We start from the raw sequence: 23,392 nt of genomic DNA, 5'->3' as shown, positions 1-23,392 counted from the left end.
TAAGGCCACTATCGTTGTCTTTAAGGGTCACATACATAAACCTCCCCAAAGTTTCAGAAGCTGCAGAAGACTAGTTCAGACCACACTGTTTCTATTGGACTCAGACCCAAGCTGCTCTTCCAGGGTCCTGGATCCTCAGAGTGTCGGAGCAGTTGTTTGTGACTAATGGTCCTCCGGACAGAGAGACTGCTTCTCTCTGGGTAGCAAACTGAAGCTACCCATCTATTCCTTCTGCCTTCTGAATAAGTAAAGCTGGGGCTGGGCAGACGGCTCAGTGGTTAAGAGCCCTAGCTGCTCTTCCGGAGGACCTAGGTTCGATTCCCAGCACCCACAGGATGACTCACACAACTATCTATATTATTCCAGTCTCAGGGGATCTGATGTCCTTTCCTGGTCTCTGTGCGTACTGCACACATGTGGCTTGCATAAGTACAAGCGGGCAGAACACCCCTAAAATAAAATTTTAAAGTTTTCAGTAAAAATAAGTAAGTAAAGCAGCAATGCAAGGAACTCTTGGCCTTAGAACAAATACCCCATGCATCTGGAAGGTTTCCCCATCTATGACCCCACTCCCACCCAACCCTACACCTCCACCCTATATCTCCACCCTCACCCCTACCCTGTATCCCCCCACCTCCACCCTATATCCCCACCCCACCCTCCACCCTCACCACTACCCTATATCCCCACCCCCACCCTATACCCTCATCCCTACCCTACACCCCCTACCATCACCTCCACCCTTTACCCCCACCCCAGGCCTCCTCTTCTGGGTTTCCCAGATTCTGGAAACAAATGTCCTCGGCCAGGGAGACATATATGTAACATCCGTCACTGGATATCTGTAGGTTCTACATCTGTGAATTAACGTATATGTAACCCCCGTCACTGGATATCTGTAGGTTCTACATCTGTGAATTAACATATATGTAACCCCTGTCACTGGATATCTGTAGGTTCTACATCTGTGAATTAACATATATGTAACATCTGTCACTGGATATCTGTAGGTTCTACATCTGTGAGTTAACCAATTGCAGAGCAAAGCTTCTCAGCCAAAAACTGTGTCTGTGCCAATATCCTCAGAACGTCCCTTGTTATTCCTCCCTAAACCTCGGCCATAACATCTCTCTGCATAGCATTTACATTGTATTATTAATATGCAGGCATTACCAAAATTCTGGGCATGATCTGACGGTCCCAGGAGCTTCTATAGAACCTATGCAAACATCATACGATTTCACACAAGGACCTTGATCATCTACCATCCTGTGTTGATATCCACAAGGGGTCTGGGAACCACGGGGGACTGTGTTTTTACTCCCAGCTCTCCTCCATCTCTCACGCTCTATTTCAGAAGAACACTGCTCCCTCCACCCCCACAAGCTCCCCAGTTGATGCTTGTGACAACAGACAGTCATACATACATACAAGCAAAGTATGTGTGCATGCGTGCACATGGGCATACAGTTGTACAGTTCCCTTCACTGCAGAGGGTCCGAATCACAGATACTACGTCCTGACTAAAGAGAGCTCTTTCCCACGTCCATTTCCAGACGATTGCTTTTCAAGGTCACTCACTGAAAGGTGTGTTCCTGAGCAGATGGCGGCCTTAGGATTGGCTGGCCAAGCCTGAATGGCAGGTGGATCCATCCATTTTTCATGAAGTTGTAATTAGCCTGCTCTCTGCCTCCCACAGGTTCAACCTTTGGGACTGAAGAGCAGCCACCTCTGAAGCCAACTCTGCCTTCTAAGGACACACCCAAGGGAGCCGGCCGGGCAGCCCCTGCATCTACCTCCAATGCAACAACACCACGCAGAAGTTTACTTCCGGCACCAAAATCCACCTCCACGCCTGCTGGTAAGACCTTCCGCCTCTCAGGAGCTCCACAGTAGAGTCTTTGAAAGTCCCTATGTCCAACCGCCGCTTAGAAGAGATGACGGAGGAGTCCTAAGAGGCATTTAAAGTTAATAAATACTACAACATATTCATGTGATTACACTCTCCTCCGCCTGTCTGCTAACCCTCTCAATGACACCATTTTGGTTTGAGGAAACAAGAGCCAAGCTGTTTTTAAGAAGATTGGCCCTTTGCTAGGGGCAAACCTTGGCTCTTGAAACTATTTGAAAGGCTTTAGGGCAAGCTCAGCCTGGGCCTCAGAACGCAAAGGGAACTGCTGCCCTCTGCTGGCCGTAAACTTAAACCGGCAAAACTGGACAGACCCTAGCAGATTGGGTAGCTTCGTGTCCCAGCAATGGCTCCAGAGCCATCCATGGTTGTGTCTGTGACAAGCTCCATTTAAGTAGTGCAGACAACCTGCCTCTCCATGCCCCACGCGTGTGCAGGGATTCCAGAGAAGGCCACTGTGGCCAGACACTGCCCAGGTGGCCCACGTTTGGCTCCGTCTTGCTTTCCTCCTCCATATCTCACACAAGGAGCCTGTCCCCCTTCGCAGTGTCTGTGGGTATGGTTCCTAGTCCTCCACTGTGAAGTTCGGCATTGTGAAGACAGAACGGAGGCTGAGCCCGGATCCACTGTAGAGGGCGCGTTCAGATCGGTGGTTTTTCCCTCCCCATTTTCCTCCTGTGATTATAGCCAGCTGTCTACCACTGTGCATGCATAAACACACATGGCTTTATGAGTTCTTAAGAACTGGATGGCATTGCGAGCTGCAAGGCGTGGTTAGGTTTTGTTGTTGTTCTTCTTCTGTCCACTTGGCTCAAGCTAGAGTCATCTGGGAAGAAGAATGTCAGCCGAGAAAATGCCCTCACCAAAATGCCTATAGCCAAGCCGTGGGGCATATTTTTGGTTAATGATTGATGTGAGATGGTCCGGCCCACTTTGGACATTGCGCAGTCCTGGGCTTGCGCTCCCAGACTGTGTAACAAAGCCGGTTTAGACAAGCCTGGGAAGCAAGCTAGGAAGCAGCATTCTTCTGTGGCCTTTGCATCAGTGGCCACCGACTTCTCTTAGTGATGAACTGTGGGCTGAAAGATGCAACAAGCCCTTGTGCAGCTGTGGTTGTTGTTTTATCCTTGCTCTTTGGGGGGCCTGCCACCCAGCTCCCAAATAATCACGTGGAGACTTACTCTTTCTTATGATTGCCTGGTCTTAGCTTGGCTTCTTTCTAGCCAGATTTTCTTTCTTTTTTTTTTAATATTTATTTATTTATTATGTATACAATATTCTGTCTGTGTGTCTGCAGCCAGAAGAGGGCATCAGATCTCATTTCAGATGGTTGTGAGCCACCATGTGGTTGCTGGGAATTGAACTCAGGACCTTTGGAAGAGCAGGCAGTGCTCTTAACCTCTGAGCCATCTCTCCAGCCCCTAGCCAGATTTTCTTAAATTATCCCAAATACCTTTTGCCTCTGAACTTTTACCTTTCTCTATTTCTGTATTTCTCCTCTTCCCTGCTTATTCCATGTCGGTGGCTATGTGGCTGGCCCCCAGAATCCTCTTCTCCTTTCTTCACTCCTCTCTCTTCTCTTTTTCCCTTCTATTTATTCTCTCTACCCAGCAGCCCCACCTGTCCCTCTCCTGCCTAGCTATTGAATGTTCAGTTCTCTATTAGACCAATCAGGTGTTTTAGACAGACAGAGAATCACAGCTTCAAAAATCCCAAAGTGTGACAGATGCTATATACCAATGACAGCCTTCCTGGGGCAGGAATGAAAAAATATTTCACTGCCCTAAATAGGACTTAGTCGGAAGCTGCAGAATCACAAACACATGTGTTGTTCGATGTGGGCTCTAGGAATCTTCCCCCAAAACAGATGAACAAAAGTCCAGTGCATCGGTGTCTAGAGTTGAAGAGGATTGGAAGTCCCTCACCTGCCTGTTCCTAGGGACTGGACAGAAGCACTTCTGGGATGCTCGGCAGTATGGCTGACCTGAGATGGGGAACGGTTTTCTCTAAATAGGGACATGTGATACCATTTATGTGCTTATACTAAGAAAAGAAATAGAAAAGTAAACTATGAATTTTGAAAAGATTGTGCATTGGGGAGAAAGAGAGATTTAAGAGGAAGACTAGAGATTGAAGTCAATGACAGGATTTGGACACTTGGTTTTTTTTGGCCTGACTTAAAAATCGTCTCAATATTGAGTGCAATTGAATACTGACGCTAAGTTCTAGAAGAGCAGATCTGAGTGGTCCTGCAGAAGCTGGGCATGATGCTGTGCAGATGTCATCCATCAGTCAAGAGGCAGGTGGAGCTCTGTAGATCTGAAGCCAGCGTGGTCTACATAGCAAGTTCTAGTCCAGCCAGGGCAAAATAGCAGGGCCCTAGCTCAATTAACCCATGAATAACTGAGTACATGAGTTAATAAATAAATGGTGGAGCCTGTCGTAGCAGAAGCATGGAAATTAGGTGACTTAATTCACCCCAGTGATTTGGCATGGCTCCCTGTGGGATGTTCCCTAGACTCAGGAAGATTCCAACAGGGATGCCGAAGCGGGTTGCCAGTAACCTATCCTGTTGGTGGTGCTGCCGCATCGTGACGCTGCGTGTTCTGATAGTCTAAATTTGTGTGCCACGCGACAAGATGACATAAGGGCATTTCACTTGTATTTTAATAGATAAAACTTGCCTGAGGATCAGAAAAGTAAAACAGCCCCACTGGCCAGCCTTACAGACCAGGCAACAGTAACACACACCTTTAATCCCAGTAGCCACACCAGCTGCCATAGAAACCAGGCAGTAGCAGGGCATGCTTTTAATCTCAGAACTAGAGAAGATTATAAAAAGGGAGGAGACAGCTCTCAGGCTCAGTCTCATTCTGAGATTTCTGGAAGCAGGATCGCCATTTTGGACTGAAGCCTAGGTAAGAGCCAGTGGCTGGCTGCTTTGCTTTTTGGATCTTCAGGTTGAACCCCAATTTCTCTCTCTGAGCTTTTATTAATCATACTTTATATGGGTGACACGTGAACTCATCCACAGTTGATCTTTAAGAAGAGAACTCAACTCTGTACACTGAAAAGTTGTAAGTAACTAAAGCAAGAGTAATGAGCTCAGGTTGTATCAAAATGTATTTACCATTTAAAATAGGCAGGAGTGAGCTAGCGAGGCAGCTCAGCTGGTAAGTTACTTGCCATGCATGCATAAGAATCTGAATTTGATCCCTGGAGTCCATGTAAAACATCTGGGCATGGTGGCACATGCTCGTAATCCCAGCACCAAGGAGGAGATGGGTAGGTAGATCTCAGGGGCTTTGGTGGTCAGCCAACCTGATGTGTGAGTTCCAGGCCAAGGTGAGACACTGCTATCTCAAAAGAGAAGATGAATTGCATCCTAAAGAAAGATACCTGGAGTTGACGTCTGGTTTCCATATGCATGTGCGCATGTGCACACACACACACACACACACACGCACACACACTGAATAAATATATGGTTCCATGCTTAAAATGGGGAATTTTAGACCCCAGGACAATGCAGTAGGATAAGCTCGTGGGTAAACACATTGACCGGCTGATTGCTTTAGTGGAAGCAAAGTTAAATGAAAGTGGGGTATTTTACGTGTTGAAAATAAAGAGAAAGCAGGTTTTAAAAAACATTTTGGTAAGTACTTCTGCTACTTAGGTTGTCTTTTATACTGTTTCTTTCGCATGTTATATAGAAACACTCCCCTCTCTGAGCCAATCTGTCTTTCCTTCAGGTCATAACATAGTGTGCCTCTTTAGGGACTTTCCCGTTAATAGCTCTTCTCGCCCAGGTTATTATCTAAGGATTCCTGTGTCTGACGTCTCTCTGACCCTGATTTCACTAGCTGGCCTGAGACTGGCTATGTGGATCAGGCTAGACTTGAACTCACAGATTTGGCCTCTCAAGTGCTGGAGCTAAAGGTAGGCACTCCCATGTCCAGACACGCACACCTCTTTTCCTTTATCCCAAATCCTTTGCCACCAACAGGGAACCCAGAATATCCCAGGCTACTAGCAAATACCCATTGGAAGAGGGAGAGGCCCCACTCCCTGCTGGTTCTCTCCACTGATGACTCTGGGGCAAGGAGACAATGAGAACTAGAAATTACTTGAGACTTTCTGTGGGTGCTCAGCAAGTTGTGCCAGCTCCCCGGGGTAAGCGAGAGACATCCCCTGCCCTTTCCGCTGGACCATGGTCAGTTAGTGCAGCGCCATGAGGAAGTGTGCTTCTTATGAACCCACAGAAACAAAGCCCAAACCAGAGGCCCACATGGCAGACACAGCGGGCAGGAGCCTCCAGCTCTCCCTGTGCAGTGTCTTCTCCACGGCCGGCAACTATTTCAGTCTTGCTCTGTGAGTTCTGTGTCCTCCTCCAGGGTCTGCAGCAAATCACAGCCTCAGCCGTAAAACACTTAGCTAATTCCAAGTACAATTTGTTAAGTATTGACCATATCTACTCAGAACTATCCTTGAATGGAGCTGGGAAGCTCTGCATTTGATTTTCAAGAGATAGATAGATAGATAGGTAGATAGATAGATAGATAGATAGATAGATAGATAGATAGATAGTAGATAGATAAAGAGATTTTTTTTAGGAGATTTTTGTTTTATATAGGGTGTTTTGCCAGCATATATATCTGTGTTCTTGCAAGACCCACAGGGGCCAAAAGCAAGTACTGGGTCCTCTGGAACTATAGGCAGTTACAGGTGATTCTGAGCTGCTATGTAGATGATGGGAACTGAGCCTGGATTCATTGTAGTAGCAACAAATGCTCTTAATTGCTGAGCCATCTCTCCAGTCCTGAGACATAAGATTTTTTAGACTCAAATGTGCCTGCACACCAGAGGCCAGGCAGAAGGATCTTAGATTCCAGTCCAGTCTTAACTACATAGGAATACCCTGTCTTAAAATACAAAACAAGCAAAAATATAAAGCATATTTAGGCATTCTCCCACCATTGACTCAAGAGAGGAACTCTTTAAACATTACCCATTCCCTTCTGTTATGAAAATAAGCCGAGGATCTCACACCACTCATGGTGTGGACCCCTGACTGTGCCCTTTGGGAGCCTGACACCGCCTGCTGCCCACATTTCTAGCCACGAAATGGAAGGCACAGTTGATCCTAGCCATTGGCCTCCACCCTGCCAGTTTCACTGGCTGGGTGAGATAGCAGCTTGAGCCAGGCTGGGGCAAACTGCTTGCTGTCCTGTCTCCACTACGAAGAGGTTAAGAGGCATACGCGGTGGCTTTGTTTATGTACACACCCAGCTGGGATTAGGAGGAGATCATAAACATTGCAACCAAGCCATCAAAATAAGAGGTGGGTTAGCCAAAAAGCCAAAGTGTGTTTTAAATATACTACATAACTTTCCTTTCCACGCCTGATAGACCTTTGCAGATTTCACAGTGACTGTCAATAATAGTTAAATTGTAATACGGAATTTCTCACTTGGCACTTATTGCATGGCTCTGCATTTCTAAGTGAATTAAAATCAAGTTTTCTGCTGGTGTATGTTGTCACAACAATTGACCCACAGAGAGCAGGGCTGCAGATTGGTCACATACTGAACAATTACATGGCTTGGGCTGTGAGGTTGGGAATGAGTTCTTAGACAGCATGCATCCTTACTGTTTTAACCCTACCTGAGAAACGACTCCTCCTCTTCCTCCTCCTCCCTCTCCCCCTCTTCCTCCTCCTCCCTCTTCCCCTCTTCCTCCTCCTCTTCCCTTTCCTTCTTCTCTTCTCTTACTCTTCCTTTTCCTCCTCTTCCTTTTTCTCTTCTTCCTCTCCTCCCCTTTCTCCTGTTGCCTCCTCTTCTTTGTCTTTCTTTTTTCTTTGCTTTACACAACACAGGCCATCAAACTCTGAGCCTTTTCATGCTCTTCCCACTGAGCCACATCCCATCTCTGGCAGCATTTCTGAACTTGACAATATGAAGCTAATGGTGGCTGGGCTTTCATGCCTCTGTACCACTTGCTTAATGACTCTCATCTACTGTTGAAGATGGCCTGTACCAGCCACCAGACAGACCTTCAGAGTGCTCAGTTGTATCCCCTAACCTGGATTTCTAATGGGAAGTTTTTGTGGGGGATGCTTTTTTTTTTCCTGGTTCATTCCTCAACAAGAGTCTAAGCGCATGCTGTATCCATGATTTAGATGCAAGAATAATTACAACAGCTGTTCCCTTAGGAACTTGCAGTAAGGAAAATGGATTTATAACTTAATAATTAGGGTGGAAACGAGAGGTTCATAATCTTCTTTCTGAAGTCTAGTTAATTCTAGCAAGCCAGAAAGCCATCGTGGGGTGGAGGTAAGGCCAAATGGCTTGCTCTTTATTGATGAGTTATCTAATAATTTCTGTGTGGTGCTTGTTTAGTCGCTATTTGCCATTTGCCTACTTTCCAAGTCCTGAAACGGTGCAGGGTGTTCAGGTAAGGGCAGTGCGACACAGGCATTGGCAAGTCTAAACATCCAAGGAGCAAAAAGAGAAAAACGCAGATACCGGACTTGGTGCTTCCTGACCCCAAAGCAAAGTCAAAAAAAGCAAACTGAGGAGTAGGCTGTCACTCATCTTTCTCCCTGTCACAAAGGTTGAAGTCATAGGGCTGAGAATGACAACTGCAGCGAGGACTGGCAAGGTTTTCCAAATGGAAACGAACTCTGAAGCTTCTTCTCATGATATTCCGTGGAGCCGGGAAGATGGCTCAGTGGGTAAAGGTGCTTGCGGCCATGCCTGGCAACCAGGGCTTGATCCCCAGAAGCCATGTGGTGGAAGGAGAGAGAGAGCCCACGCCACACATGTTCTGTTGCTCAGGCTGTAAGTGGAGGGTCCCCAAGTATTTCAGGACCTTGGCCTTGGACCTTGGAGAGGGCTTTATTTCAAGATCCTCATGAAAAGCTTTTGTGTTGTTCACATGTCAAATACAAAATCCCTTTCCAGTGCATTGAACCATATAATTTTACAGAAATAGCCGGGCTTCAAGCATTGACTTGGTAACAGGGTCGCACCAGTCTGATAAATAGGAAAGTGTTTTCAGTTGAAACTATTGATCAGAATATAGATTACTTTGTGGTCAACGTGACTCTGATTCTGTCAGGTGCATATGATGGAGCATATAAAATCTAACTCTTTCCACAATAAGCTGGGAAAAGATTTCTTCTGGTTATGTAAAAAGCAACTTATCATTTAAGTTTCTTTCTACCTAATAAAAATATTCCCTAAGACTCGCAAGGCTGTCAGTCTACAGACTATAAACCCCATGTGCCATAAATATGACTTTTGCCTCTTTAGAGGAATGTTGAATTAAGCGTCACACATGAAGGGATTTCTGGGCATACTGTAATTTTCAAAATGTGAGTAGCTGATCAAAGTCATCTGCGTGTGTTCACGGGAAAGGATGCTCGGGGACCAGGAAGATGCTGCCACCGGCTCTCCCACTTCATCCTTGCTGCTCACACACTGCCCGCCCTTCCTGACTACATATTAAATAAAGACATAGGGAAAGAGCTGGAAATACTGAACATTAGAAAAAAAAGAGAAGGCAAGCAGTGGGCCATTGCCTGTTGCTGGGATGTTTGTTGAAGACAGTTGAGGGGAGGGGCTGTTCTTAAAAGCTATGCCTGGTTCCCTTAACTTCTTGAGCTTAACTCCAAGAGCAAGCTCACTTTGGATAGTGATGAGAAAACCATAGTGCTCACAGTGTGGTTACTCCTGTTGGCTCAGGGATGTTCACCAACATCCCAGAAGGAGAACCGGGAGGCAGCGAGACAGAGTTCAGTTAGAAGCAGCATCCGCAGTTCAGTGTAGATGCTCCTCTTATTACTCGGTGTTGAGCAGCCTCCCCAGGGTCAAGTTTGAATTGCTATCACAGGCTGAACTGATTTGTCATTGTGAAGCCAATGGGAGGACCAGCGGTCGTGTGGGGGAACAGAGCAGGCTGGAGGAGAGCAGAGGAATTCAGAATGTTTCTAGAAGAAAAATGAAATCAATAAATATGAAAGCCCTTTGTGTGGTGTGAGGTCACTGACCCCGGAAGATGGGATTTGGATGATGTATGCTGTGTCTGCTGAGGGGAACTCCCCACGTCATCAAGAGAGCCGTGTGAGGGTTGTTCCAGAATGACCCGTGTGCTGTGCTGTCCAGCCAAAAGAAAGGTCAGAAGCGTGCCATTCTCTAAGGTGTCCCAGAAGCAGGGACTGTTGGATATGTTTGTGGGCATCCACTTCATCCACACACAGGCACCGAGAGTCTTCTCTGAGTTAAGCATTGTACTGGTTACCTGGGGAGCTCTTGATGGATGCGATAAGACAACCCTTGTCCCCACATGGCACAAGGTGTCACATAATTACCACCTAATCGTTTTATTACAGTGTCATAAGGGCCGTGAAGGGGAAATGAATACCCAGGAAGGTGTGTGGTGAAAAGGGCTGAGGCTGAGTGTGGAGCTAACACCAGGTAGAAGAAACCTGACTTTTGAGAGAAGTTGCCAGCCATTGCTGATATGGAGGAATAAACCTGTCTCTCCTTAAAAATCTCAGTCATGGAGTTGCTAGCAATTAGATGCCTTGCTCATTTGAATATGTGTGTGTATGTATGTATACACACACATGTATATGCATACATACACACATGCACACATACACACAAATACTCTCTCCTTCTTCCTTCCCCTGACAAAGAAACTTGGAAGCTATAAAATGACTGAAAGACCAGCAACCGCTCTCAACAGTTAGCTGGGCTGGGGATTTGTCTGGCCCCAGGGTGACATGAGAAGTGGGAAGAAATCGTCTCTTTCCTCTGCTGTCCCCTCTAATCCTTTCCTTGAACCCTCTGCAGGAATAGTATTTGATAATAGCTTTCTAGGGCACTTGCACAGCGCCAGGCTGTACACAACACTGACCCACCTTGGCCCAAAGCCATCAGCAGGCTGGTGTAAAACCAGCCTTGTTTTTGTAGGAGTTCTTCATAAGTGGGATACTAACATCTCAATTCTTACGTCAGAGCTTGTAGGGGGATTGTATCTAAAGGTTACATACCTGTCGCCCACTCTGCCTGTCAACCCTAAGGAAGTGTGGGAGCGAGTCCAGCAGGAATTCACGCAAATGGTCTTATGGCTTCCATGGTGGATTTCGACAGCTGTACCTTGCAGAATTCTGTCCATGGTGCCATGTGCACATCGCTATGCCAGCCAATACCATGGTGCTGCCCCACCTCTTTATTTGGGGAGTGGGAAACTTTGAATTGTACATCGTTGTTTTTAAAACTTTGAGTTTCCATCTAGGCTTGTATGATCCGGCGCATTGCGTTGATGAAATCTTAAACACTAACAGTGCCTTTGGGAGTAGAGACGTAGTCTTTACGGGGTGCAGAGAAAATCCTAAGTTTAAGAAAGAGACAAATGCCAGTTAACCATTTGACAAGACAGATGGGAAAGAATGATTATTTCCCAGGTAGGGCATAGTCTTTGTATCTTGTATCTTTCAGGAGTCACACAGTTCAGCTCCAGAGGTGCTGGAGCCATTCTGGACCCTATCCTTAGCCAGTCAAGTCCTCCTGCCTAATGAATACCAGTGCTGAGGGACACAGTTCAAGCCCCTGCACCCCTGCAGGAGGCCTTTACCTTTCTCCATCACGTCTGGTCCTGCTACTCTCTTGCTTAGGACCTTAGCAGTCCCAGCTGCCTGTGAATCCAAGGCCCATAGTCAGAACCCCAGCCACCCACCTCCTCCCCTGCTGCACACCTTCTCCCTGCCACCCACCTTCTCCCCTGCTGTGCCACCTTCTCCCCTGCTGCGCCACCTCCTCCCTGCCGTGCCACTTTCTGCCCTGCCATGCCTTCACACCTTCTCCCTGCCACCCACCTTCTCCCCTGCTGTGCCACCTTCTCCCCTGCCATGCCACCTTCTCCCTGCCACCCACCTCCTCCCTGCCATGCCACCTTCTTGTACCTCCAGCTACATTGCTAAGCCGAGCTTTGCTGTGCCTCTGATTTCTCTCCCACTGTTCACTCCATCCCTCATCCTTTGCTTTTAGGGTTTGATTCCCAGTCACTACTGCAACATCGCTACCTACCCGATGTTCACGCCCCATACCCACTTATTGGCCGTGTAGCAGTGACGACGCAGGCATTTGGCCATCTTGGCGACCACCACCACCAACATAAATATACTCTCATGCAGTCTTCACCCAAGGGCTCTTGTCTGTCTTCCTAAACACCAAGTGATATGATAAAACTCCACTTTTCCTCTGCTTATAGATAGGGAGCTGGCTTTCCCCACGTCAGAGTATCGAGGCAGCTGATCAGGACTTGGGGTGAGGTCTGTCTTTCCCCAAAGCTGCTTCTCTTTCTAACATACCATTTTTATTTATCTATTAAAAGACTGGCTGGTTGTAAAGGACAACGACTCTGACTTAAGGTTCCCAAATAGGACATTAATATGTATCTTCATGAGCTCAGTTATAATTTGCTGAGTTTTTTGAAATGGTGTGTGCAGATTCCACTCAAGAAGGGTATGACTTAATTATTCTCATGTCATGTAAAGACTGGTTCTCCAGCTTCATCATGACTGTTGAGGAATCATACTTAGAAGCAACAGTCAGCATAGGGGCACAGAAAACAGGAGCCTGAAATACATCGTCCTCCGTTCTCAGAGTGATTCTGAGCGTTGAGCTGTCAACGGATGAGGGTGAACTGTCTAGTTAGCCCATAGATGCACTATTAAGTAACAGGGCAACATCAGCATTAACGAATCAAACTGACATTGCAGCCCCTTGATAAGTTGGTTGGAGAAACCTGGTAGTTGCCCAAAGTCACAAAAACAGAAAACTGCAAGCTTGGATGAAACCCATGCATTTCAGTGCAAAGCTCACACTGTGCCCAGAGCCCTGTACTTGGAGCTGGCACAGGGTGGATGTGACATCAGTGGCCTGTGTCACACACGAGAAGTTACTCTGCAGAGCCTGAGCCAGCAGGAAACTTGTCTGGACACCTTCTTTCTTTTTAATTGCACACACCTTTTGGCTTTTGAAAAGACCACTTCAAACAATAATCTGTTTCCACGTGACTGTTGGAAAAAGTGGAACAGAATTATGTATGAGCATTGGTGAGTTGCTTGTTTCTACCATGTAGAATTTGCATGGTGGGGGTTAGGTGGAGGTGCACTTAAAATTGGAACCAGATTCCCATAGTGGTTACCAATAATAGCTCTGTGACCTTGGCTCTGTACCATTCATACCCTCGCATTAGACGGAAAGGACTGGCACCAGCCTCATTAGGTGTGATTGAGTACCCCAGGCTAGCTCAGCACCTACAAGCCACAGTTCTGTTAGTCCCATTCAGCCTGCTGTTTAAAAATGCAAGGTGAGTGCATTATAAACAGCAGGCAGTAACATTCCCCAAGCCCTGCCTTTCCTAATGCCATCCGACTGGAGATTGGCAGTAAGGTTCCTCAAGCCCCGCCTTTCATAATGCCATCATACTGGAGATTGTGTTTCAACGTACAAATCCGCAAGGGGCGGGCAGAAGGCAGGTTCTAAACATATATCAGAATTAGGACTGTGGAGATAGCTTAGAGACTGAAATGCCTGCCTTGTGAGGATCTTGGTTTGATCTTCAGAACATAAGAAATCCAGGCATGGTGGTGCATGCTTGAAATCCCAGCACTAAGGAGGCAGAGACAGGCAGTTCCCTGATTGTCACTAGCCACCTGCCCTAGCCTCATTGGCCAGTCCCAGGTCCCAGTGAGAGACTGTCTCAACGTGGTACACACATCTGCTTTGGGGAGGTGTGTACGTTTCTCTGGTACACACATCTGCTTTGGATGTGTGTATGTTTCTCTGGTACACATATCTGCTTTGGATAGGTGTGTACGTTTCTCTAGTACACATGTCTGCTTTGGATAGGTGTGTATGTAACTCTGGTACACACGTCTGAATTCCCCACACTGCCCTAGTCTGCTTCTCTGTTGCTGTGATAAACACCATGACCAAAACCAACTTGGGGACAAAACGTTTTAGTCGGTTGACAGGTCACGACTCATCATCGAAGACTCAATATCAAGCCAGGAACTCAAGGCAGGAACTAAAGCAGAGGACAATGAGAAATGCAGATTGCTGTCCATGACTTGCTCAGCTACTTTTCTTATGTATCCCAGGCTCACCTGCCTAGGGATGGCACCGCCCATGGTAGGTTGGGCCCTCATCCATCAGTTAGGAGTCACAAAAACGTCCCACAGACAAGTCCAAGAGCCAATCTGATGGAGGCGGTTCCTCAGTTGAGGGTCCTTCTCTCCAGGTGTGTCAGGTTGACAATGGCTACTCACTTATGACTGGGAAACATGGGGGATGTTTTGGAGGGCAGGAGCTAGGCAGCCATTGCAGTGGTGTCTCAGTAGATCACCACGGGCGTCCTTAATCACTCTGCGCTGGCCATGAAAGGACTCTTCCCCTGGAGAGGGAAAATATGAACCCCAAAGTAATTCCTTTTCTTATGCTCTTGAACCCATTTCGAAGTTAAATTACCAAGTAAAATGAGACAAATAACCAGATAAATTCAGAAGAGGAGATGGTGGGCGGGCTCTCAAGGCCTCCAGATCCCAGCCCCCTGCAGCCTCCGTAGATAGACCGTCAATGTGTGGGGGCATATAAACCTTTAATGCTACTCTCAGGACTTTAGAGCTGGAAACGGGTCGGGGATTGCGTGCATTTGGACATGTTAAAGCCTAAAACTACTGGCAGTGAAGGATGGTCTTAAAATGTTTGAAGAGGGAGACTTGGCAAAACATAATTTCAATATCAGGGAAAGGGCTATTCTGCAAACTAAATGAACAATCCATATCAGGGAGAAAAATGGGCACAGTATCTACCCATTCACATGCTTGCAATTAGGCCTCTATTAAACCAAACATATGATTGCTGTACAGAGACCTTTGGTGTCTGTCGAATTACATGCCTGGCTTGTCAGTGCCAGCAGGGGTGTGGGCCTGGAGAGAGTTCCTCGCACTGTCGTATGGGAACATGAATAACTGGACATGTAGTTGACAATGGCAGTTTACCTAGCAACAGTGAGCAGACTTCAGCTTTCAGAGGGAAGGCACTCTGCAGCCCCGGTCATTTCCTGAGGGCATCTACACATGCTGCTAGATCCCCCGTGCCCAGGTTATCCCTCCGGCCCCACCAGCTGGAATAGCCAGGAAGGCTCAGCTACAACCGAGGGGGTTGGTGATCTCTAGATCACCTCTGGAAATGATTTAGAGCCCAATGAGGTCCCCAGTGGCTCGGCGGGTATTTCTACCTATCCCATCCCTCCCTGTCCTCAGTAGACCAAGTTGGTGCCTAAGTACAATGACATTTTAATCCCTAGGTGTTTGTGAGGTCATTGGGTACTGAGCCTACCAGTGTAAGTGGTGTTGTGGTCAAACTAGAGACAAGTGGGCCCATTTTAGGTGGCACTGGGAACTAAATTCCCTTTGTTATAAGTAAGTGTGTCAACCTCCCAGGCAAAGGGGTGGGGCGTTGATTATAACAAAGTATCCAGTGATATCCTTGTTGTTCTGTTTGCTTTTGATTACACTGTCTTCTCCACAGCAGCCTGTGTTACAGTGCCTCCCATAACCACCCCTTTCTCTTTCTTTCGTCTTTACAAACCCTATGTAGGAACGAAGAAAGAATCGCAGAAAGACCCAGAAGCTAACAAACCTGCCGTGTCGTCTCCCAAGAGAACAGTGTCATCTTCCAGCAAGGTTCACTCACCAGGTACTTACACGCATGGGCGGTGCTGTTTTGCGAGGCCCGAATTTGGCACTGAGTTCGTTCAGGTGGCATTGATGTGTGCATGCTGGCCTGGCACAGGGGCTGGGGTTTTCTCATTCTGTACCCGAGGGCGGGAGTTTTACCTATAAAAACAAGAGGTTATGCCACATATATGTGGGAGAATTTCTTTGCAAAAGGCTATGAGCTCTTATGAGAACATGTGAAAATAATTCAGTTGGGTAAAAAAAATCACACTTTGAAGGTCTCAGCTCAAGTAGTATTTCATAAAAGGAAGAGAAACAGAGGCTGTGTATAATAATATCTAGCCTTGGAGTGTTTCCAGTCTATGCCTAAAAAGAAGAATGTTTTAAAAGTTGAAATATGGAAGTATTTATATCAGTAAAATGCCAAACAATTAAAAATCAATACAGGTTTAAACATCTATATGTAAAGTGTACATCTTGGTCAGTTTTGACATGTGCTCTTACCTGTGAAGCTAACACCTTTCAATGAGGAGAAAACACACATCCATCTTCTTCCAAAATGTCCTGGTGATCATGTCAGGCCCATGTGCACAGCCCACCACACCCCAATCCCAACCAGCTCTGGTCTAGGCTGTCTAGTAGTTCGTGTTTCCTAAAGTCTCATGTATGCGGAACCGTGTAATTCACTTCTGTTTTACTGTCCTCTTTAGTAACCCCTTTCTCCAGTGTGTTAGTTACTTTGCTGCTGCTGCAGCGAAACAGCGTGACCCCCAAGGAAGTCCCAAGTGAACGCATGCTGTTAACATGGGCACAGCATGTCTGGGACCCAGTGCCTCAGTCTCAGAGGGAGACAGTGTGTACAAAATACAGCCACCATTGCGTTCTCCCCCTAGATGCTCACTGCTCCTCTACAGAGACTGTCCCTGCCGAGATTAGCTAAACTTGCTTCCTTGTTCAGCCAATGTCATAACCCCACCTCCTTGTTCAGCTGCTGTTATAACCCGGCCTCCTTGTTCAGCTGATGTCATAACCCCGCCTCCTTGTTCAGCTAATGTCATAACCCCGCCTCCTTGTTCAGCTGATGTCATAACCCCACCTCCTTGTTCAGCTGATGTCATAACCCCGCTTCCTTGTTCAGCTGATGTCATAACCCCGCCTCCTTGTTCAGCTGATGTCATAACCCCGCCTCCTTGTTCAGCTAATGTCATAACCCCGCCTCCTTGTTCAGCTGATGTCATAACCCCGCCTCCTCATTCCGCTGTTGTCATAACCCCACCTCCTTGTTCAGCTGATGTCATAATCTCACCTCTATATATTAAACACAGAGAGCCTCAGGGTACTTGGGTTTCTCCAGTCAATAGCCCAGACCACCCAATCCCAAATTTTTGTCCATATGTTCATCTGTCTGTCTGTACTTCATTTCCTCATCACCCCTGTCAGGTCCAAATGAAGGTCCCTAGAGGTTGTGCAAGGACTTGGTGGAGACCAAGCCAACTTATAAAAGTAGTTTATTAGGGCTTAAGGTTCCAGAGGTGTAAGAGCTGCCACTGAGGGCAGCAGGCAGCCAGCATGGTGGCTTGAACAGAAAGCCAGGAGCTTACAACCCTTACTATAAACAGGAAGTTTAGAGAACAGTCACTAGGGATGGTGGGGGGCTTTACAACCCCAAAGCCAGCCCCCGGTGATGACTTCCTCCAGCAAGGCTATACCTCCTAAGCCTACCCAAGCAGTAGCAACAGACCAAGTGTTCAAATATATGAATCTATAGGGAATAGAACTATTAGGTGGTGTGGTTGTGTTAGAAGAAGTGTGTCACTGTGGGGCGGGCTCAAGCCATACCCAGTGTGACAGTCTTCACTTCTGCTCCCTGCAGAGCAAGATGTAGACGTTTCTCCTGCACGCAGCCATGTTCCACCATGATAATGAACTAAACCTCTGAAACTAGAAGCCACCCAATTAAATGCTTTTCTTTCTAAGAGTTGCTATGATCATGTAGTCTCTTCACACCAATAAAAGCCTAACGGAGACCCCAGATGTATGGTTCATGTAGTAATGATATGCTTACCTGTTGGGGGATATTTGTATACTGTGGAGATGAATTGCTGTGATTGGTGTAATAGAAAGCTGAATGGCCAATAGCGAGCTAGGCAGAACCTCTGGGCAGAGAAAGAATGCTGGGAAGAAGAAGGCGGAGTTGCCAGCCAGACTGAGAGGAAGCAGAATGGGCAGTACAGAGTAAAGGTAACCAAACCGTGTAAAAGAACACAGATTAAAAGACAGGGGTTAATTCAAGTTGTCAGAACAGTTATGAATTAGCCTCAGCTAAGGCTGAGCTTTTCTTATTAGTAAGTCTCCATGTCATTTTTGTGAGGTGGCAGCCCAAAGAAAACCCCAGCTACATTTAACTTCTTTAAATTGCGCCAGATTCTTTCCTAAAGTAATCTGTCGTTTGTGTTTCCAGCAGTAGTGCCTAAAGCTCTCAGTCCCCCCACCTCCTTGCACATGCCTAAGGATACTTCACCCCGATGTTCATCTGTGTAACTCGCCAGTAAGTGGAAGTAGTGGCTTCCCTGAGAGTCATAAGTAGGCACAGATGAGCATTAGGGTGAAGTGTTCTTGGGATAGGAAGCAGGAAGGTCTCCTGCTGACAGCATCTGTCCCTGTGGCTTTAGAGAGTGCTCTCTGGATGTGTCTAGCCAGGCGTTTTAGGGACGCCTAGACACTTCGGCACATAGGTAGAATTGCTTATTCATTCAACCCCAGCCTTCCCTCCTCCTCAGAGGTCAAGGGTGATTAATTGCATTCAGGCAAAATGGCAGTAAAATAGCCCACAGACCTGACCACAGGCCAGTCAGACAGAGGCAGTTCCTCAAACAAGTTTCCCTTGTCCCTGCGCTACTCTTGTTTGCGTCAAGATGACAGAAACCAAGCAGCACACTGGCCAACCCCTGGCCAACAGTAGTCCTGTTTAGTAATGAGTAGGAAAAGAATTCTGTCTCACAAATCCTTCTAACTGTGCTTACGTTCATAAAAACAAAGCTATCCTCAAGTCCACAAGGAACTCCCCTCATGTGCCCTTGGGATCTGCCTCTGCTAGGACGATGAGCACGTTCCGCAGAGGACTTTCCCTCTGACCGAGAAGCCATCAAAGCTGTGTCTGGTCCTTGCTTCCACCTTGTTTACAAGTGTGAAGGTCATGGCCTTCCGTCATATTATTAGTGCTCAGGCACCAGCTCGGCTCTATTGCTGTATCTGATAAGCTTTGCAGATTGGATTAAATCACCCTGTCCATCTCTGGCTCTCTTCTGGGTAGTGACTGGACGCTGCAAATGAATTTTTAATAGTTGCTTTCCATTTTCAAACACCGTGGCCTCCCCAGTGCTTAGCCTCGGCACGCAAACTGTCGGGAGCTCAGACTTTGCACGCAAACAACTGTTGACATTCGCCTTTGCGCTGATGTCCAGTTACTGGCCTCCCCGCTGGGACTAAGATGTCACATGTCATTGTGGTCAGCATACATTCCATCTGCCCTAACCTGATTTGTGCAGCTGGTAGGCTAGTTTGAAAGAAACTGTGGCCGAGGCAGAACTTGGACAATGGGAATGCAGTCTAGATTTAGGGCAAGCTCCTGTGGGGTGTGCTGGAGACACAGAGTAGTCCGACAAATGAGGAAATGTGAAGCACTCTGGGCAGAGAGGAGCCAGGGACTTGGGTTGGTCCCTCTTGGACAGTTGTTGGCCAGAGAGGCCAAGATGAACCTGATTTCTTGCTCATCCACTGAACCTTGCAGGACACCAGACATAAAGATAACATTTAGTAACAAGAATTAAGTTTTGGGGATCTTAAAAGTCTTGACATGAGGCATCTGAAATCCTAGCAAGAAGCATTTCAAATCGGCTGTCTGTTCGGCATAGCAAGTGAGTGCTCATCTAGTTCTTTGATCATTGCTAATTTAGAGGTAAGGACCTTGGCACGATATTGGTAAAATGGTAAATTTGTGCAGCCACACTGAGCATTACGATTCACCATCACAAACCCTTCTCAAAAAAACAAAAGTGAAGTCCATGGCCAACCTAATTTCTCAGCGCTTCCTACCTGGTGGAGAAGCTCTGGGGGCTGGACTTTGGCCAGCCCTTGACAGTGATTGAGAATTATGGTACAGCCAACAAGGAGCCCTAAACAAGGACTGTTTCTTCGAGTCACTTAATGTCACAGAGTAGCTAAGCTTGTTGTGTTGGCTCCAAAAGTGGGTGTTCTCAGGGGAGCCACCGACTTGGCCAAGATGTCAGTTGCTGGGTGAGAAATGTGAGCTGCCTGCTTGCATTTGACTGAATATCGGAACTTTGAGTACAGGAATGACAGCAATGTAATAGTAATGGTAATGGTAATGCCAGCTTAAAAAGGAAATTTCATAATCCCAGCACTTGGGAGGCAGAGGCAGGCGGATCTCTGTGAGTTCGAGGCCAGCCTGGTCTACAAGAGCTAGTTCCAGGACAGGAACCAAAAAAAAAGCTACGGTGAAACTGTTTTGAAAATCCAAAAAAAAAAAAAAAAAAAAAAAAAAAAGGAAATTTCATTTCCTTAACCTAATGATGACAATGCTGGCTAGCTTTAGGTCAATTTGACAGAAGGTAGAGTCAGCAGAGAGGGAACTTCAATTGAGCAAATGCCTCCATAAGATCCAGCTGTAAGACCCAGTCCATAATGAGTAGTACCATCCCTGGGATAGTGGCCCTAGGTGCTATAAGAAAGCAGGCTGTGAGCCGGGCGGTGGTGGCGCACGCCTTTAATCCCAGCACTCGGGAGGCAGAGGCAGGTGGATCTCTGTGAGTTCGAGGCCAGCCTGGTCTACAAGAGCTAGTTCCAGGACGGGCACCAAAGCTACAGAGAAACCCTGTCTCGAAAAACCAAAAAAAAAAAAAAAAAAAAAAAAAAAAAGAAAAGGAAAGCAGGCTGTGTGTGCAAGTCATGATGAGCAAGCCAGTAAGTAGCACCCACCAGTTCCTGCATCTAAGTTCCTGCATCTAAGTTCCTGCCCTGTCTGAGTTCCTGTCCTGACTGCTTCAGTGATGAACAGTGATGTGGAAGTGTAAACCCTTTCCTCCACAACTTGGTTTTGGGTCATGGTGTTAATCACAACAATAGAAACAATTGAAACAATAGAAATGGAGACTACACTTCTCTTGCAGAGGACCTGAGTTTAGTTCTGAGCTCCCATGTCTGGTGGCTCAAACCTGCTTTTAACTCCAGTTCCTAGACTCTCTTCTGACCTGTGGTGTGTTCACATACATGTTCATATATGTACACACACACAGAGAAATAAAAGTGAAATAACTTTATAAATCTATAAACACACACACACACATACACACACACATGGCAGTGTGGGCGGAAGAAGCAGCACAGCTCAGAGCTGGCCCTGTGGACTGTGCTGACGGTCAGCCTTAGTTCACTGTGGATTCCTTGAATTTTGGGGGGAAATGTCTCCTATCATAAAGGCGCCAGACACTCAGTGCCTTGGCACGGTGACTAATGTGCAAGAGAGTTTTATAAAATCGTCAGCCTTCTCACCACAAAAAGATGAAAACCAGCAGCCATGGGGGAGAGGCTTCTCCTCAGAACCTTCGACCCAGTCTTCCCATGGGTCCAACAGGAAACCGCTCCTCGCTTCTGCTGAGATTGCCTCAGCAGCCGCCTGCTTGTTTCTCGGTACTGAAAATGCCGTGGTGACGCACAATTCAGGATTGAGATGCCTAAAATCTGCCAGTACGTTTTCTGGAATAGAACGTATTTTCATCACATGAAGGCAATTTTTGAGGAGCAATTCTGCCTAAGTCCCAGAGATTAAGGCGTGTCACCTGTGAGGTCCCACCTCAGTCTCTGAGGTCTTTTATTTTTTTTTGGTTTTTCGAGACAGGGTTTCTCTGTAGTTTTGGTGCCTGTCCTGGAACTAGCTCTTGTAGACCAGGCTGGCCTAGAACTCCCAGAGATCCGCCTGCCTCTGCCTCCCGAGTGCTGGGATTAAAGGCATGCGCCACCACCGCCCGGCTCTGAGGTCTTGTTAAGACTATTATAGTGTCTGTTCATGACTGTTACCGTGTCTGCTGCTAAGTCATTCATCGAATGAGACCATTGGCACATCACAGTTCACCTTCTCTGTCTCCGTGTATCAGACACTAGGTTCGGGGTTTGTATTCTGATCCTGGGATCTTAGAAAGGAAACAAAAGTCAGAAGAGAGAGAAAGAGCCCCGGAATAACTCAAGGCGGCACAGGGACATCTGCCCGAACACAGGAAGACCATGTCTGAGATATCAGGTCATGGCCACCTGTAGGCTCTCTGGCTGCCTGTGGGGAGAAGGTGTCTTTGTGCCTCAATGGAGGGATGGTGGCGTGTAGGTCCCTAACCATGATGGCATTCTTTCCAATGAGCTCTTCCCAGAGCCTTACCTTCCTCAAACTTCAGCCTAAAATGCCCCTCTCTGTCCCTCCCTCCCTAACCCTGCCATGCCCTTCTCCGTCCCTCCCTAACCCTGCCATGCCCTTCTCCATCCCTCACTAACACTGCCATGCCTGTCTCCGTCCCTCCCTAACCCTGCCATGCCCTTCTCCATCCCTCACTAACACTGCCATGCCCTTCTCCGTCCCTCCCTAACCCTGCCATGCCCTTCTCCGTCCCTCCCTAACCCTGCCATGCCCTTCTCCGTCCCTCACTAACACTGCCATGCCCTTCTCCGTCCCTCCCTAACCCTGCCATGCCCTTCTCCGTCCCTCACTAACACTGCCATGCCCTTCTCCGTCCCTCACTAACCCTGCCATGCCCTTCTCCGTCCCTCACTAACACTGCCATGCCCTTCTCCGTCCCTCACCAACACTGCCATGCCCTTCTCCATCCCTCACTAACATTGCCATGCCCTTCTCCGTCCCTCACCAACACTGCCATGCCCTTCTCCGTCCCTCACCAACACTGCCATGCCCTTCTCCGTCCCTCCCTAACCCTGCCATGCCCTTCTCCGTCCCTCCCTAACTCTGCCATGCCCTTCTCCGTCCCTCACTAACCCTGCCATGCCCTTCTCCGTCCATCACCAACACTGTCATGCCTATCTCCATCCCTCCCTAATTGTGCCCTAGGACCCTGGCAAATTTCTGGTTCATTCTGGGAGTTACACCACCTCATGTTTGCCTCCCGGGAGCTTTGTGGGTAGAGTGGGAAGTGGTGGCTTCTTTCACACTGCAGTGGGAACAGAGGGAAGCTTCCTGAGGGAACCACCTCATAGCTCAGCAAAGATCATTTTACTTGTAATGAAAATAAGAAGCGGGGGGGGGAGTGAATGGGGAGCTTAGAGCATATCTGTAGCTGTGGGCATGATATGAAGTCACACTGGGGGTCCCCAAGACATTAGTGCAGTAGGAACTAAGCCCCCCATAGATATTCTCACTTAGTTGACCTTGACGCTGAAGAACAAGGTCACAAGAAGGTCATGTAAAGGGAAGGAAGGGGCTCACAACATTGCTCTCTGGTACATTCTCAGAGGCCGGACTTCTACCCGAATTGATGTGGGATTGATTTCTCAGTAGACATTTGTCTAAAGGCAATAAGTACATAAAATAGATTCAGTACAGACAATGTACAATTTAATGTGAAGCCCCACAGCTTCTGTCTTAAATGCCAATTCTAACTGTAAGTTCATTATCTGGTACAGGCTGTGGGTCTGGTTGGTTTTGCTGT

The 23,392-nt window shown here is 47.2% G+C and overlaps 1 protein-coding gene across 2 annotated transcripts in view; it reads left to right on the top strand.

Moving 5' to 3' along the window:
- Mtus2 (microtubule associated scaffold protein 2) overlaps positions 1-23,392 on the top strand; it is a 376,016-nt gene that overhangs the window by 258,850 nt on the left and 93,774 nt on the right. For both annotated transcript variants that reach the window (XM_057764364.1, XM_057764365.1), the window contains exons 6-7: positions 1,700-1,861; positions 15,586-15,684. In XM_057764364.1, the coding sequence (XP_057620347.1) occupies positions 1,700-1,861; positions 15,586-15,684 (261 nt within the window). The remainder of the gene's footprint in view (positions 1-1,699; positions 1,862-15,585; positions 15,685-23,392) is intronic.

This window comes from Chionomys nivalis, chromosome 3, assembly GCF_950005125.1.
Source record: "Chionomys nivalis chromosome 3, mChiNiv1.1, whole genome shotgun sequence".
Classification (NCBI taxonomy): domain Eukaryota; kingdom Metazoa; phylum Chordata; class Mammalia; order Rodentia; family Cricetidae; genus Chionomys; species Chionomys nivalis.
Note: the sequence above shows the minus strand (reverse complement) of the source record. Positions and strands in the feature narration are given on the sequence as shown.